The following is a 17085-nucleotide window of genomic DNA, read 5'->3' as shown; positions in this document are numbered from 1 at the left end:
ACTCATAAAGTTGAGGGTTGGTCCTCGGAAGTTACATTACTGGCAGCCACTCCTTGTTTGTCTACGCCAAAGGAGTCCAACCCCTTAAATATGAGTGTTTACCCTCCTACATATTTTGCTTTCATACAGTGTGTCTACATCATGAAGCCGCACGTTGCATTCACGGAAGTGTTTTTATACAGCATCTTTCTATGGAGTTTTAATGTTACTGCTTTCAACCTGGACATCCAGAGTGTCCTGGAGAGAACCGGAGACCCGGGAAGCCTTTTTGGGTTTTCTATTGCCTTCCACCAGCAGCTGAATCCTACCAAAAAAAACTTGTAAGTGATATATTGTGGGGTATGTCATATTACATTTTCAGCATCTCAAGGGATGATACTCAAGAAAGTAAACTTGGATATACTTTATAAATGTTTGTGTATAGCATATGGCGGTATAGATTTAACTCTATCCATCCTATTTGGCTTATGGGGGGTTGGGCCGCAGGGGCCAGCAGCTCGGACTTCACTGTCCCCAGCTTTATGATCATTTTCCGGCCCTTTGTATTGAATTGTGGACTCCTATAGAGCAGTTACACACAATAACCAGCACAGAAAGCTTTCTAGTTCTTCCAGAATCTGCACCTATTTCTTTGGATTTCGTGCTTTCTGTGAAAACAGTCCGTTTGTAATGTATTCCACCCACGGTCCACTCTGCTAATTGTCCCGATCGGGCTTCACCCCCTCGTTTAGTTCCTTTTTTGCCTCTAGTTTTCCCTTCCTAGTTCATGCCCTTATTTTGTATTCACTTCCTTTGTTACTCTGTTCTGTTTTCCGTGGATTTCCATTTTCTCCCGCACCTGTTTTCCATTTGTGATTTAGTTCAGGTGCGCGTTCCTTTGTTTGTCGTTCCATTGTCTTTGGTTGAGTTGGACTTGCTAGTGCGTCATCCTGCTGCATAGCATAAATAAATATATTTTTACCTGCATTTGGGTCCTCATCTCTGCATCCTGGCGTCGAACCATAAAACTCACAAGCCGGAACGTGACAGCTATGGCTGAAAGGGACTTCTGGTTTGTGCCGCTTGCTGCGAACCCAACTTTATAGGAGATGCAAACCTCATTATTTGAAACTTTGGTATCGTTTGACACGAGAATCCAACATTCTAACTAGGTATCGACCGATATGTTTTTTTTGGGGCCGATGCCGATACAGATTTTTTTCCTTCACTCTTAGCCGATGGACGATTTTGCTTGGGCCGATATTTGAAGGCGGGGTACCACGACTACGTGTGTTGCGGGGTCCTCTGCCATCAGCGGCAACACAAGTTGCCTGACTGTAAATCATGCGGTGGAAAAATACATCGGCGAACCCACGCACGTATCGGCCGATACCGATACAAGGAAAAAAACGCAAATATCGGCCCGATATATTGGCCAGCCGATGTATCGGTCGATGCTTAATTCTAACTACATTTATAGGTCAGGAAAGTTGGAAAAGCTTATTGGTCCCCTTTAAGCTCATGACGATAGGTAGCAATGCAGCTCGATCGGCTCGATTCACCACACAGGACTGATGCATCATTGCAGACGCTGCCTGTCAATCTTGAGTTTCATCCTTTCCACACCTGTGAATAGTTTGAGAATTTGACGAGAACTGGGACTAATGTTCTGATTCTGTATACATGATTACTAGTTTCAATGAAAGACAAGTGGCTGCAAAATGATGCAGCATTTCTAATACAATGATACATGTCATGCAAAGGAGGTACTAGATATAACAAAGTGCCCCCCGTCTTTGACCTTCAATGCCATGCAATGTTGAATCAGGTCAGGTAATTGCCAGTGTGGTGCTCACACTAAATATTGACACCAAGGACACACTTTTGATCACTTTTGTTTGATTCCGACAATAAATCCACACTGCAGTAAACAGTACACCGATTTCTCTAAAAACTTGTCAAGACTGTATAGTATTCTCCCTTGAGAAGATACAAAAAATGGTTTCTGTATGCGGTGTGTTCATTTTCCAATGCATTCTTGCCTTCAGATTGTTGGTCGGAGCCCCGCAATCGAAGCACCCATACCTGGGGAATGTTACAGGCGTCGTCTATCAATGTGAACTTAGTGCATCTTCCCAACGATGTCATCCCATTGACTTTAAAGATGAAGGTTTGTTTGACTTTTATATCTGTTATACAATATATGACCGATAGTCATAAAACTGTATACTGTATATTGCAGAGTTCCTTGAAAGCAGCGGTATAAATGGCCAGTGGATGGGCGTGAGAGTGACGAGCCAAGGTCCTGGTAAAAATGTCATGGTAAGGAAAATATTCCCAATCCCAGACCTCCACGTCCAAATCCACAAAAGTTATAGCACCATACATACAAAAAATCTAATATTTTGTCTTCCGGGCTGCACGGCGGTCGAGTGGTTAGCACGCAGGCTAACTGGTTAGCTTGCTAGCTATCGGTCGTTTCGAGTCCCTGCAGAGAGTTGGGCATTGTGTGGTAAACAATAAAAAAAAGGTGACTATAGGGGTGTTATTTTATGTCCACAGCGCTCTAATAATGTTAAAACCGTATATTTATGAAATCATAAATGGGTTTTCAAGGCTTTAACTATGAAAATATAAATTTTATCGCAAAAATTAATTGGAGAACCAATTATCGGTGGCTGCATGGCGGGTGAGTGGTTAGCACGCAGACCTCACAGCTAGGAGACCCGAGTTCAATGCCAGTTTGCATGTTCTTATATATATATTGAAATATAATATTTATAATATTATTGAAAATAATAAAATTATTATATATTGTTATATATTAATATATTTAATATATTTATATTAATTATTTATAATTTTTAAACGAAAATGTAAAAATGAAAAACAATAAAATATGTACAATATATATAAGTATATATATATAATATATATAACTAGTATATATATATTAGTAATTTATTCATTCATATTATATTTAATTATTTATTATTTGTTTTGCCCAACACAAAAGTATGAAAAATAACAATAAATAGTACAATATAATATGTGTTGCATTTCATTGCATTATATTATCTTCCTTTCTCATAATTTTAGCAAAACTATCAAATAAGATATAATAATAAAAATATTGAATTTTGGGCTTCACGGTAGACGAGTGGTTAACGCAGACCTCACAGCTAGGAGACCCGAGTTCAATTCCACCCTCGGCCATCTCTGTGTGGAGTTTGCATGTTCTCCCCGTGCATGCGTGGGTTTTCTCCGGGTACATTCCAAAAACATGCTAGGTTAATTGGCGACTCCAAATTGTCCATAGGTATGAATGTGAGTGTGAATGGTTGTTTGTCTATACGTATGTGCCCTGTGATTGGCTGGCCACCAGTCTAGGGTGTACGACCCTGGGATAGGCTCCAGCACCCCCTGCAATCCTTGTGAGGATAAGCGGTAGAAAATGAATGAATGAATGAATGAAATTTGTCTTCCAGACTTGTGCTCATCGGTATCAGCAATGGAGCCCAAGTCCAGGTCTTTACATCCCTCACCTGTTGACCGGCCAGTGTTACATCCTGGCAGATGGCCTGCAGGTCGGGAAAGAGGACCGGACATGGAGAAGAGTGGTTTGCGATTCCGAACACCTGACCAGACGACAGAAAGACCACGAGTGGTTTGCATATTGCCAACAGGGTCACGGTGCATCTTTTGCAAAGGACAACAGATCGCTGGTCTTTGGAGCTCCGGGTGCTTATCAGTGGAAAGGTCGGAAAAAACTTATTATTTATCTTATTATTCCAAATGTTTATTTTGTAGTTTTACATGCAGAAAATAATTTGAAATCCCTATGGATAAATTTACATGATGAATGAACATTTAAGGTTATTTTTATGGTAATAGTAATGGAACTTGGTGGACACTAAAATTTTTGTTGCGCCACTTGCATCAAGCAATTGGCGCAACAAAGATTTTAAACATTTTTGAATTTTCTTGCCGTCACACTCAATTTTTGCCGCCGTTACAGGCCACCACGAGCCAGTTGGGAGGCAGTTTGAGCCACTACACGCCACTAGGCACCTTATTGGTGACACTAGGCGCCACAGCAAATTGCATTGGCGCGAACTGACACCAACTGGCGCCGTCCCACTGGACTCCTAGCATCATTGGCACAACTTGGCTCGCTCCATTACATTCCAGTGGATTCCAATAGGCGGATTGTTTGTATTTGGTTCCACTTGGTGGACACTTCGCCCCATGTGCATCAAGCAATTGGCGTGACATAGATTTTAAACATTTTAAAATTTTCTTGCCGTCACACTCAATTTTTGCCGCTGTTGCAGGCCACCACGAGCCAGTTGGGAGGCAGTTTGAGCCACTGCACGCCACGAGGCACCTTATTGGTGACACTAGGCGCCACAGCAGTAATGGACTCTTAGCTTAAGGGGTTTTCGGCCCACAGAATTGCAGAATTGTTGTCATTGAGCCACCTTGGACCACCTTTTTTAAGGTCATGCCACTGCATCTCAATAAGATTCAGGTCTTTGACTAGGCCAGTCCAAAGTCATTCAGAGGTGGACTTGCTGGTGTGTTGCTGCTGCAGAACCCAAGTTGGTTTGAGCTTGGATCCTGGTCTGTTGGACTGTATATTGGAGCAATTAATGCCTGTGCAGTGTGCAATATGTCTGGATTCTGCTCACCATCATGGCAATCAAACCCCTGCAGGGCGTACTACGGAGCTGACAGTCCTATGCATTGTGTCCTTGGCCAAAATCATACATGTGATTAACTCGCTGTAGCGACCCCAGACAGGGAAAAAGCTCAAAGTGAAAAAAAAATGTTTTCTTTCAAAAGGAATTGTGCAAATGGAGCCGCTGGACAATCTGGACATCTCAAGTGAGGATACTCGAGAAACTGGCGATATCGACCGCTTTGACTCCAAACTCATTCCGCTCCAAAGAGATAGCTACTTGGGTGAGTGGGAGGAGAAAAATACATTATATTCCTGTTGGAAGTTAATCTTTGCAGTTTTATGGTCCTACCAGGATTCTCCACTGACTCTGGGATGGCCCTCCTCAGGAGAGGTGAACTTACCATCGTATCAGGAGCACCCAGAGGAGGATACAGTGGTCAGGTGACTTTTCTTAAGGCGGACCCTTCAGCAAAAAGAAGCTTGTCTGTAGAGTTAGTCCTCTCTGGTCCTGGGCTGGCCTCCTCCTTTGGATACGATGTGGCTGTGGTGGATCTCAACAGTGATGGGTTAAGTTATTCCTCTTATTCAACCTTAATTCTAAAATATTTCATTTTAATGCTGTAAACCCTTTAAAACAGGGGTCTCAAACTCAATTTACCTGGGGGCCACTGGAGCTAGGGTCTGGGCAAGGCTGGGCCGCATCAGGTTTTCCAAAAAAAAAAAAAAAAAACGCATTTATTAAAAACAGAAAAATATACAAACAAGTGCTTTGGTTCCGATTTTCTTCAATAAAAGCTCTGATAAAACATTCCACTGTTCTCAAATATCTTAATTTTTATTTTTCTGCACAAAATAAGATGAAAAATAAATAAACAAATCAAGAATAAAGAAAATCAATCAATCAGTAATAAATGAATATAATAATAATAATAATAAAACGGCAAATAATAAAAACTTAAGAAACCACATATAGTTGGTGGGTAGACAAATTATTTTTTTCAAATTAAAATGAACAAAGCATTATTAGAGCCCTGTAGACATGACAAAACACGACTATAGTCACATTTATACTCTTTTTATTTACAACATATTGCGCAACTGCAGGGTCTTGAGACACATGCTAACTCGCAAACTAGAGAGCTAGCGACCTAAACGGTAGCCTTCAAGTTATTTCCTTTAAACTTAAATAGCCAAAAACTTACCACTTCCACACGGATAGGGAGGATAACTATTAACAGTTATTTAACCTTTAACATGAATATTAATCAAACGTAATAATGTTTTCTGGGTACATGATACCATACAGCATCCATATCAAACTTGCGCGGGCCGCACTAACATTAAACTTTCATATCAAGGCGGGGGCCTCAAACTAGCCCACGGGCCATGTGTTTGAGACCCCTGCTTTAAAATATGCTATAAAATATTTGCCTGAACTGTGGATTCCTTTATATTGACTTCATAGCACTACTTTTTAGTGTTGACTGTAATAAAATTTTGAAGTACTTTCTATACCACCAGGTGGGATGACCTCGCTGTGGGAGCGCCGGAATTCTTTGTTAAAGATGGTTTAATCGGAGGAGCGGTGTACGTCTTCATTAACGACAAAGGGAAAAACTGGGAAAAGATTCATCCCATTCAACTAACCGGAGGGAAAGATTCCATGTTTGGACTTGCAGTGGAAAACATTGGAGATGTCAATCAAGATGGATATGGAGGTGACGGCACACTACAACCACAATTATAGACATTCAGTCGTCCCTCTTCTATGGCGGATAATTGGTTCATTTATTCATTCATTTTCTACCGCTTATACACACGAGGGTTGAGGTGGTGCTGGAGCCTATCCCAGCTGTCTTTGTACACCCTGGACTGGTGGCCAGCCAATCACAGGGCACATATAGACAAACAACCATTCACACTCACATTCATACCTATGGACAATTTGGAGTGGCCAATTAACCAATTAACCTGAAAAAGGAAGATAATAGAATGCAATGAAATGCAACACATATTATATTGTACTATTTATTGTTATTTTTCATTCTTTTGTTTTGGGTAAAACAAATAATAAATAATAAAATATAATATGAATGAATGAATTACTAGTATATATACTAGTTATAATATATTGTACATATTTTATTGATTTACATTTTTACATTTTCATTTTAAAAATTATAAATAATAATACAATTATTTATCATATTAATAATTAATATAATATTGATTCATTAATATATAATAATTAATATATAATAATTGTATTATTTTCAATAACATTATAAATATTATATTTCAATATAACATGCAAGAACATGCAAACTGGGATTGAACTCAGGTCTCCTAGCTGTGAGGTCTGCGTGTTAACCACTCCGCCATTCTCCAATTAATTTTGCCATTAAAGGATTCATGTGAAAAAAATAATGTTTTCAAAGCCTTGAAAACCCATTTATGATTTTCTAAATATGGTATACGGTTTGAACATTATTAGAGCGCTGTAGACATAAAATAACACCCCTATAGTCACCTTTACGCTTGTTTTCGAAACGGCTAGCAAGCTAACCAGTTAGCCTTGAATTTATTTCTTCTAAACCTAAGAAGGCAAAAACTGACCTCTTGTGAACCGACCCCGCTCATGTAATCTACCTTACCTTGAGAAGGGCCTGCCAGGTCAGCCTTCGAGTCTTCCTCCTCACATGGAGTCTTGACATAACCACTTCCACATGGAATGGGAGGAGCTTTTTTCACTGTATCATGTTGGACATGCTGTGGCTGACTTCATTGGTAATGTTATGTAAGATTATGTGACCAGAATACTAGATATCACTTGTATTTCAATATGTTTTGACTCATAATACCGCATAGTCTACCATGAAATTATTAATTAATTTCTTATATTGTGAGGGACGATTGTATTGATGATCACTTTTATGCTATTACCCACTATTACCTACATACTTTCTATTTGTAATGTTTTAATGTATTTATTTATGTATCAAATACTACATAAACCTGATTCTGATAGACATTGCAGTGGGCGCACCTTATGACGGGTCTGGTCGAGTGTTTCTCTACTGTGGCTCACCAAGCGGCATCAATAAAAAGGCAGCACAGGTGAGCTTTAGAGTCACATTTGTGAAAAATAGCTCCACAATTGTCCGTGATTTAAGTGTCAATCATCTATGAGTGGTTTCTTTACTCATAGGTGCTCTCGCCAGGATCCAGTAAAGTCACTTTATTTGGATATTCTCTGTCCGGTAACTTGGATATTGATGATAATCAATACCCCGATTTGGCAGTTGGGTCACTCTCGGATACAGTTTTTGTTTACAGGTAACAGCAGGGGGCCCAAATCTTTGGCATATACAGGATACAGGAAAATTGAAGGATGCAGAGGCCATTTTGACACACTTATATATTTCATATGTTAAAAATAATCCAATGTACAGTGCTTAAAAGGTATTTATTACACCAAACATTTCTAATGCTTAAAATCTTATTTATTGGGCAAAATCAAACAGATACAAACATTTTCTGTGGCTTTTAGGTTGACGATTAAGTTTACCTTGAAGATATTAATAAATAAATGCAAATTATAATGCATGTTACTCATATTTAAGAGGGTTTTTTTGGGGGGGGGGGACAATATTAAAAAGGCTAAAGAAGACATTATACGTATGTATTTAAAAATAAACTCTGTGTCAGCTTTGGGTTATAAGTGGTACTTTTAGTCTTAATAGTACCAAAATGTAGACTTCTTCTGAGTTTTAAAGGCGCAGTATGATAATTTTAGTCGATGCTTGGTTTTAAGTTTAAGTTTTAATTATCTACATTTGTGCTTCTGCACCAAAATGCATTATTATTACACTCTGGAAGTGTTTCCACATTTTTAACCGATTCAAAACTTCAAAAATTCTGACTTTTTTCAATAAGTCCACATTTTTCACATTCCACAATGAAATTATTCAAACATGGGAATATTAATCTTATTAAGAGCATGTTAGCTATTCATCCATCCATTTTCTATACCGCTTATCTTCACTAGGGTTGCGGGGGTATGCTGGAGCCTATCCCAGCTGTCTTGCCCCCGAACTGGTCGCCAGCCAATCACAGGGCACATATAGACAAACAACCATTCACACTCACATTCATACCTATGGACAATTTGGAGTTGCCAATTAACCTAGCATGTTTTTGGAATGTGGGAGGAAACCACAATCATTTTTCATTTTTGGTATAATTACACATTTTTCATGGCAAAATTTGGTAATGGTAATGGTTTTATTTAATTTGAACATGCATCAGATTACAATTGAGTGCATCACATAATCAGTTCACAGTTCCACATGTCCAAAAGGAGTAGGAAGAAGCAAAGCTTATTAAATCCTACTCCTCCATCTGGTACTTTTACAATCAGTAACCATTACATTTGTTCACTTCCTGCTTTCCATAATACAGTTTAAGTTTTTTTTTTTTTTTTTTTTTTTTAATAATCCACCTCGTACAGAAGTAGGAGGTGATATGAGCATCCAATGCCATAATGGGTACCATAGTAAGTGTCAATATAGTGATATGTATAGCACATCATGACTGGTTCAAGACTCTTCATCCTTGTATTTAGCAAACATCAACTGCTTGTATTGTTTCTTGAATTGGCTCATCGTTGTGCATTGTTTGAGGGTCTTACTCAATCCATTCCATAGTTTGATTCCACATACTGAAATGCTATGGCTTTTTAACGTAGTCCTAGCATAGAAGTGTTTCAAATGTACTTCTTCCCTGAGATCATATTTCTCCTCTCTTGTAGAGAAGTATTGGATGACATTTTTAGCTAATTGGTTATTTTTAGCCTTATGCATTATTTTAGCTGTTTGAAGATGAACTATATCAGAAAGTTGAAGTATTTGTGATTTTAGAAATAAGGAGTTAGTATGTTCTCTGTAGGCGGCATTATGAATTATCCTTACTAGCATTTTTTGCAGTACATTTAGTGAATGAAGATTGCTTTTATAGTTATCAGCCCATATTTCCACACAATAAGTGAAATATGGTGTGTAAAAGCCAATTTTTCCCATAATTCCACAGTTTCCATGTCAGATAATGCCATTAAAATGTAACAAATCTAAAAGAGTGTTTTGCGTATTCCAGAGCAAGGCCGGTCGTCAGCATCATCAACACTTTAACCGTCACACCAAATGAGATAGACGTGGAGGAGTGTGATAGACGCACATGGTAAGATGCCCACAAACAAAACTGAGAAGAAAATATATCCGCTTTTATCTTTTTTTTTTCTTTCCACCTCAGTTATTTTGCAGTGCAGGCATGTTTGAGCTACACAGCCCACCCAGCATCCTTCAACCCTAAACTGAGTACGTTTTAAGGAATATTTGACAATTAATGTGTCATATTTATTACTTGATGTCAATATGGTGTGTGTGTGTGTGTTGAACTGTTCCTCCGCAGCAATCAGCTACTCATTTGAAGCTGATGCAGAGAGACGGAAATCCCGACTTCCACCCCGTGTGGACTTTATGGGTCCATCTCATGGGACATTGGAGCTGCCTGGTCAGGGGAGGAAAAGCTGTGCCAAGACCAATCTCCGACTTCTGGTACTGTCCAGGATAGCCTGGTGTTTTTGTACGCTTTACCCTCCTTGTGACAGGTTTACATGTCCCCTGCAGCGGGACATGAGAGACAAGCTTCACAGCATCACTGTCTCCATCAATCGGTCTCTGACGAGCTCCAGTCAGGAGGCGAGGATACGTCTTCCCAATAATTACCCCGTAGTCAACCTCCACCAGGAAAAAAGGACAGTCGCAAAGGTTTGAACATCCGCGTGGAGGCTCTAGCTACTTTTTAAGTCCTTAAAGACAATGAACTGTTTTGATTTATTAGATAAAGTTCATCAACAAGGGCTGCGGCTGGGACAACGTTTGCCAAAGCAACCTGAAGCTTCACTACAGGTTCTGTGCCAGGAAAATTCAAAACCATGAAGATGTTTTCACATCGCTGGTCAGGTGAGGCTAGGAACTCAAAGTGCACCAAGGAGGAAATGTCCTAAATACCTGAATACAAGGATGAAGAGTCTTGAACCAGTCATGATGTGACTGGTTCAAGACTCATAATCAGTTCACAGTTCCACATGTCCAAAAGGAGTAGGAAGACGCAAAGCTTATTAAATCCTACCCCTCTATCTGGTACTTTTACAATCAGTAACTGTTACATTTGTTCACTTCCTGCTTTCCTAATATAGTTTAAGTTTTTTTTTTTTTTTTTTAATTTTTTGTCCCGTACCGAAGTAGGAGGTGATATGAGCATCCAATGACATAATGGGTACCATAGTAAGTGTCAATATAGTGATATGTATAGCACATCATGACTGGTTCAAGACTCTTCATCCTTGTATTTAGCAAACATCAACTGCTTGTATTGTTTCTTGAATTGGCTCATCGTTGTGCATTGTTTGAGGGTCTTACTCAATCCATTCCATAGTTTGATTCCACATACTGAAATGCAATGGCTTTTTAACAAAGTCCTTGCACTTCTTGCTTTCCTAATATAGTTTAAGGGTTTTTGTTTTTTCACGTACCGAAGTAGGAGGTTATATGACCATCCAATGACATAATGGGTACCATAGTAAGTGTCCCACGCATGCACGGGGAGAACATGCAAACGCCACATTTGTATTTATTTATTAATATCCTCAAGGTAAACTTAATCGTCAACCTAAAAGCCACAGAGAGATGGCCGAGGGTGGAATTGAACCCTGGACTCCTAGCTGCAAGGTCTGCGTGCTAACCACTCGACCGCCGTGCCGCCCGTATGTTATTTTGGAAAAAAAAACAAAACAAAAAAAAACTTAAACTGTATTATGGAAAGCAGGAAGTGAACAAATGTAACAGTTACTGATTGTAAAAGTACCAGATGGAGGGGTAGGATTTAATAAGCTTTGCTTCTTCCTACTCCTTTTGGACATGTGGAACTGTGAACTGATTATGGGATACATTCAATTGTAATCTGATGCATGTTCAAATGAAATTAAACCATTACCATTACCATTACCATTACCTTTGAGTCCTCGTTAGAGAGGACGGCGTTGCAGTCATCACTCCTTCTGGTGAGGACGTCGCCTTGGAGATGACTGTGAGCAACATGGACGGGGAGGACGCACACCAGAGTCGTATACTCATCCAGCTACCTGACCTTCTGCACTACTCTTCTGTTGTCTACACCTCAGAATCCGTAAGTCAGCTCTTCTGTGACAGAGATTGTTCATTTCAAATGTTGATGGATGGATACTACAATATTGACACCAATACCAGGGTATCAATACTTATACAGTACTACAATATCATTAAATAGTTGGATGGATATCGGGTAATTGTTGTATTTGTATGTTGTATTTGACTATAGGGGTGCTATTTCATGTTTAAGGAGCTCTAATCATGTTAAAAAAACATATTAAGGAGGTCGTAATCACGTTTTCTATGCTCTATGTATGATAATATTTGATTTATAAATAAAGAATCCTACTTAGCGGAAATTCACTTCAAACGTATCTTTGAAACCAGTTTACTACGATAAACGAGGAATGGATGATGAAGATGCACAGAACACATTTTGTGATTATCAGGGGCGAGTGGTTAGCACGCAAGCCACTCAGCTAGGAGACTCGATTCCCCGCTCGGGCATCTCTGAGTGGAGTTTGCATGGGTTTTCTCCGGGTACTCCGGTTTCCTCCCACATTCCAAAAACATGCTAGGTTAATTAGCGACTCCAAATTGTCCATAGGTATGAATGTGAGTGTGAATGGTTGTTTGTCTGTATGTGCCCTGTGATTGGCTCTTCTCGCCTGAAGACAGCTGGGGTAGGTTCCAGCATGCTTGCGACCCTTGTGAGGATAAGCGGTACAGAAAATGGATGGATGCGATTATAGTATATATTATATAAGGCTTCTGGCATATAAGGCTTCTTTCAGTGCTGAAAAATGCTTTTACAGTATATGGAATTTTTTTATTGCATTATTTCAGCCAAACAGTATGGACTAATGTTATGTGTTTCCAGGTATCACAGGTGTCATGCTCAGCTAATAAGAAGGGGACAGTGATTGATTGCGAGCTGGGAAACCCTCTACGGAGAGATGCACACGTGAGTTTGTATGCATCCTAATGTCGACAGCGATATTTCATACCCAAATTATAGCTAAATGAACACTGTACACATAACACAGAATGAAGAATATATATAAATAAATACAGTCATACATGTGTTCATTAAATACAAGAATACACTGAAAAGTGAATGAAAATGATATTTTTGTACTGTAGAGTCAAATTACCAGTTTAATAACAACTCATAAAATATATGTACTGTATATTTGTATTGTATATGTTGGCTATTTGCCTTTCAGGTTACATTTTATGTCATGCTGACAACAACTGGCATCTCACTGAGCACAAAATCTGTCAATATCACACTACAACTTCAGACGTAAGTGTTTTGGCCATAAAGTTGCAGATGAGCATAATGTTTGCAACATGTTATCCTCCTGCATTTCTTGTGCTGCAGTACAAGTGTGCAGACATTAGAAGCGGTCGAGGCTACAGCCAAAGTGGTTTTCAAACTGGGGCTGCAAATATACGGGTAAGCATGTAACTCCACAGTACACCACTACCAATGAGATCCAATACATAATGCCGGTCACTGAATTCAATTGAATGCCACCGTGCAGCCCTATGATTGTACCTATTTTGACTATTAAATTAAATACTTTTAACAAAGTTTTGTGGCCATAATTATTTATATTTTTGTTTTTTTATATATTAAAAAATATATATATTTACATTTTATAATTATATATATTTTTATATACTTGATGAGAGACATCTTCGAGGTAATGCTAGAAGTTACCAGTATCCTACGATTTAATACTATTAAAAAAGTAAAATTAAATTAAATAAAAAATATAAAGAAAAATACTAAAATACTATTTAATACATATAATTATTTTTTTATTTAATTCATCTAACTTTTTATTGTATATATATGTAGAGTATGTATGTATGAGAGGCACAACAGTATACACAGCATATAAAGTTTGAGTTTTACTGTATACAGTATATACTATTGTTTCTTAGGCTTGCCAGGCCGTCTCAAGTGTCAGTCAGTCCAAGCTTAATGAGTGAAAGAGCCATGAAAACAGTGGATGACATTGGAGCTGCCATTCAGTATGAATTTAAGGTAACATGATGTTCATCAAAATACATTTCCTAGCTTATGTTCAAGTCTAAATGAGCTATGCTAACAGATACCAAATATGGGCCGATCACTAAAGTCATTTGCCAACGCATCCCTCGATATCGACTGGCCAGAAGAGAATTCCAACGGGAAACGGCTGCTCTACTTGACTCACATCACAAGTACAGGAATGCATTATGGCTCCTGCTCACCCGCCGATCGAATTGATCCTCTTAAGCAAGTGAAGGTAATCCAGATTTCTGTTGTTTTTATTGCTATTTTGTAACATGGATTGACATGGATTTGGCCTCAAGGGTTGGCGCGGTGCCTCAAGGCAGAGACGCGAGGCAGAATATGACGCGCTCTCCACGGATGGATTCCCATTTCTTCCACTAAGAAGGAAATATAAAACCCTGGTGAGAAATCCTACTTGATTCTTGAATATGGCAGTGATTGTATTATTATTACTGTAACCTTTTGACCCCCTCAGACGTGCTCTGACGGACTCAAGTGTGTGGGGTTACGCTGCCCTCTAGTGGGATTAGACAATACTGCACTAGTTGTTCTACATGCCCGTCTTTGGAACAGCACTCTCACACAGGTGCTCAGTTTAAATGCATCTTATAATGTATCTTTACCGGACTAAATTAGTCATATTTTGTTTCCTATATAGGATTACAGCTCTTTCAATTACTTGGATATTGTCGTGGATGCTGCTCTCAGTCTAAGCAACTCTCCTGAGAACATCGGACTCAAGGAAGAAAAGCCTCAGACCAAAGTAAAACACACACAACTAGAAATTTGTTAAAATGCGGGTATGCAAATTGTGTAGCCAGCCATTTAGACAACAGTAATGGATGTCATCGTTCATTCATTCATTTTCTACCGCTTTTCCCTCACGAGGGTCACGGAGGGTGCTGGAGCCTATCCCAGCTGTCTTCGGGCGAGAGGCGGGGTACACCCTGGACTGGTGGCCAGCCAATCACAGGGCACATATAGACAAACAACCATTCACACTCACATTCATACCTATGGACAATTTGGAGTCGCCAATTAACCTAGCATGTTTTTGGAATGTGGGAGGAAACCGGAGTACCCGGAGAAAACCCACGCATGCACAGGGAGAACATGCAAACTAGGATTGAACTCGGGTCTCCGAGCTGTGAGGTCTGCGTGCTAACCACTCATCCGCTGTGCGGCCCCCGATAATTGGTTCTCCAATTAATTTTCGAGATAAAGGATTCATGTTAAAAAAAAATACATTTTTTTTTTTTTTTTTTTGTCCCGTCCGGCCATTGGGGCAGATAGTATTGTTGATCTAAATGCCCTTACATGCTAGACAGATTTGCTCTGTGTCAGGAAAGGTGTTGGCTACAACTTCCCTGTACCATGAAATTTTATTTGCCGTTATTTGATGTTTTTGTTATGCCATTTGGAGCGACTGGACCGGAAAAAAAAAATATATATACATTTTCATAGTTAAAGCCTTGAAAACCCATTTATGATTTTCTAAATATTGTATACGGTTTTAACATTATTAGAGCACTGTGGACATAAAATAACACCCCTATAGTCACCTTTACGCTCCTGTTATTTATTGTTTACCACACAATGCCCAACCATTCACACTCACATTCATAAATATGAACAATTTGGAGTTGACAATTAACCTAGCATGTTTTTGCAATGTGGGAGGAAACCGGAGTACCTGGAGAAAACCCACGCATGCACGCGGAGAACATGCAAACTCCACACAGAGATAGCCGAGGGTGGAATTGAACCCTGATCTATCTGTGAAGTCTGCGCGCTAACCACTCGACCGCCGTGCAGTCTGGCTTATTTTCATTCATTCATTCATTTTCTACTGCTTATCCTCACAAGGGTCACGGGGGGTGCTGGAGCCTATCCCAGCTGTCTTCGGGCGAGAGGCGGGGTACACCCTGGACTGGTTGCCAGCCAATCACAGGGCACATACAGACAAACAACCATTCACACTCACATTCATACCTATGGACAATTTCGGGTCTCCTAGATGTGAGGTCTGCGCGCTAACCACTTGTGCGCCGTGCAGCCTGGCTTATTTTCAGTGGATAGTAAATCTATACTCCTATATACTACTCCCATAGTACAGTACTGTATATATACGTATATGTACAGGTAAAAGTGACAGTGTTCCTGGAAAGAGAAGATGAATACTTCACCAAAGTCGCCTGGTGGATCATCTTCTTGACAATCGTGGCCGGCATGCTGCTCCTGGCCGTCCTCTGCTTCTTCCTATGGATGGTAACATTAATGAGTCTGTAATCATATATAAAGTGTATGCATAATATAATGCAGCATTTTTCTCTCCTTGTCAGCGTGGTTGCATCACATGTCAGATGTGTAATAAGAAGTCCTCGCACTATGAAAATGTAGGAAGTGCTCCTCCTCTAAAAGCCTGAGATCAGAGTGCAGGGTAAGCAGCGTATGGGGGGGGGTTAGGGTCATACTGTGTATATAGTGTAGATGACAACATTGCATTGTTCATTTGTTTTAATGAGGCAGAAAATATCACTAGTTTGTTAACAACATGAATTGTGCTGTTTTCACCATTCACCTGACATTTTGTGGAAATACTGCAGCTCATTTGAAGGGAAAGACACAAAACGACAACACTGTTGCTTTTTTAAACCCCCCTCGCATATTTTTTTTTTGTGCTTTCAATTGTTATTTACAAACAAAAATGTGCTTTTTGTACAGCGATAATCCAGCATTATTTCAAAGTGTGTTTCTATTAAAAACGTGAAACTGGGATTATCATGTCTACGTTCTTTTTCCCCACAAAAATACCACAATTTCCCCTTTTTCTTCATCAAAACACATTCAGCATCATGTAACACAAAGGGGTCATTGTCAGACATTCGTCGCTTTTAGGAATAGCAAGTAGAAAAGCGCACAGTTTAAAAAAAATAAATAATACAAAATAACCCAATTATGTGTTTTTAGAGGGTATTGGCTTTTGTTTTTTTAATCAGAAACACTTCTTTCAGAAGATAAAAACATTTAAAGAATATCTTCAATGGAAATAAATTGAGTTAAATAAGCAATAATAATAAATACGTTAAAAAGCGTCAATATTTTTACATGAGACGTCATTGTTTTTGTACATTCTAAGCCAAGGATTCTCAACTGGTGGGCCAAGA

At 39.2% G+C, this 17085-nt stretch overlaps 1 protein-coding gene across 1 annotated transcript; it reads left to right on the top strand.

Moving 5' to 3' along the window:
• The first annotated feature begins 141 nt into the window (after positions 1-141).
• Positions 142-16780, top strand: LOC131104888 (integrin alpha-6). Its single transcript, XM_078788626.1, has 25 exons — positions 142-320; positions 2028-2149; positions 2222-2301; positions 3468-3738; positions 4825-4944; positions 5016-5229; positions 6185-6381; positions 7692-7780; positions 7872-7999; positions 9815-9898; positions 9971-10035; positions 10130-10275; positions 10348-10488; positions 10562-10683; positions 11752-11908; positions 12731-12814; positions 13077-13156; positions 13235-13309; positions 13804-13906; positions 13974-14150; positions 14218-14319; positions 14394-14504; positions 14577-14681; positions 16061-16186; positions 16261-16780. The coding sequence occupies exons 1-25, from the start codon at positions 142-144 to the stop codon at positions 16342-16344; spliced, it is 3162 nt and encodes a 1053-aa protein (XP_078644752.1). The 3' UTR covers positions 16345-16780.
• Positions 16781-17085: the final 305 nt, after the last annotated feature.

Source organism: Doryrhamphus excisus, linkage group LG23 (genome assembly GCF_037039965.1).
Source record: "Doryrhamphus excisus strain RoL-2023G ecotype Guam linkage group LG23, RoL_Dexc_Guam_v1.1, whole genome shotgun sequence".
NCBI lineage: Eukaryota > Metazoa > Chordata > Actinopteri > Syngnathiformes > Syngnathidae > Doryrhamphus > Doryrhamphus excisus.
Note: the sequence above shows the minus strand (reverse complement) of the source record. Positions and strands in the feature narration are given on the sequence as shown.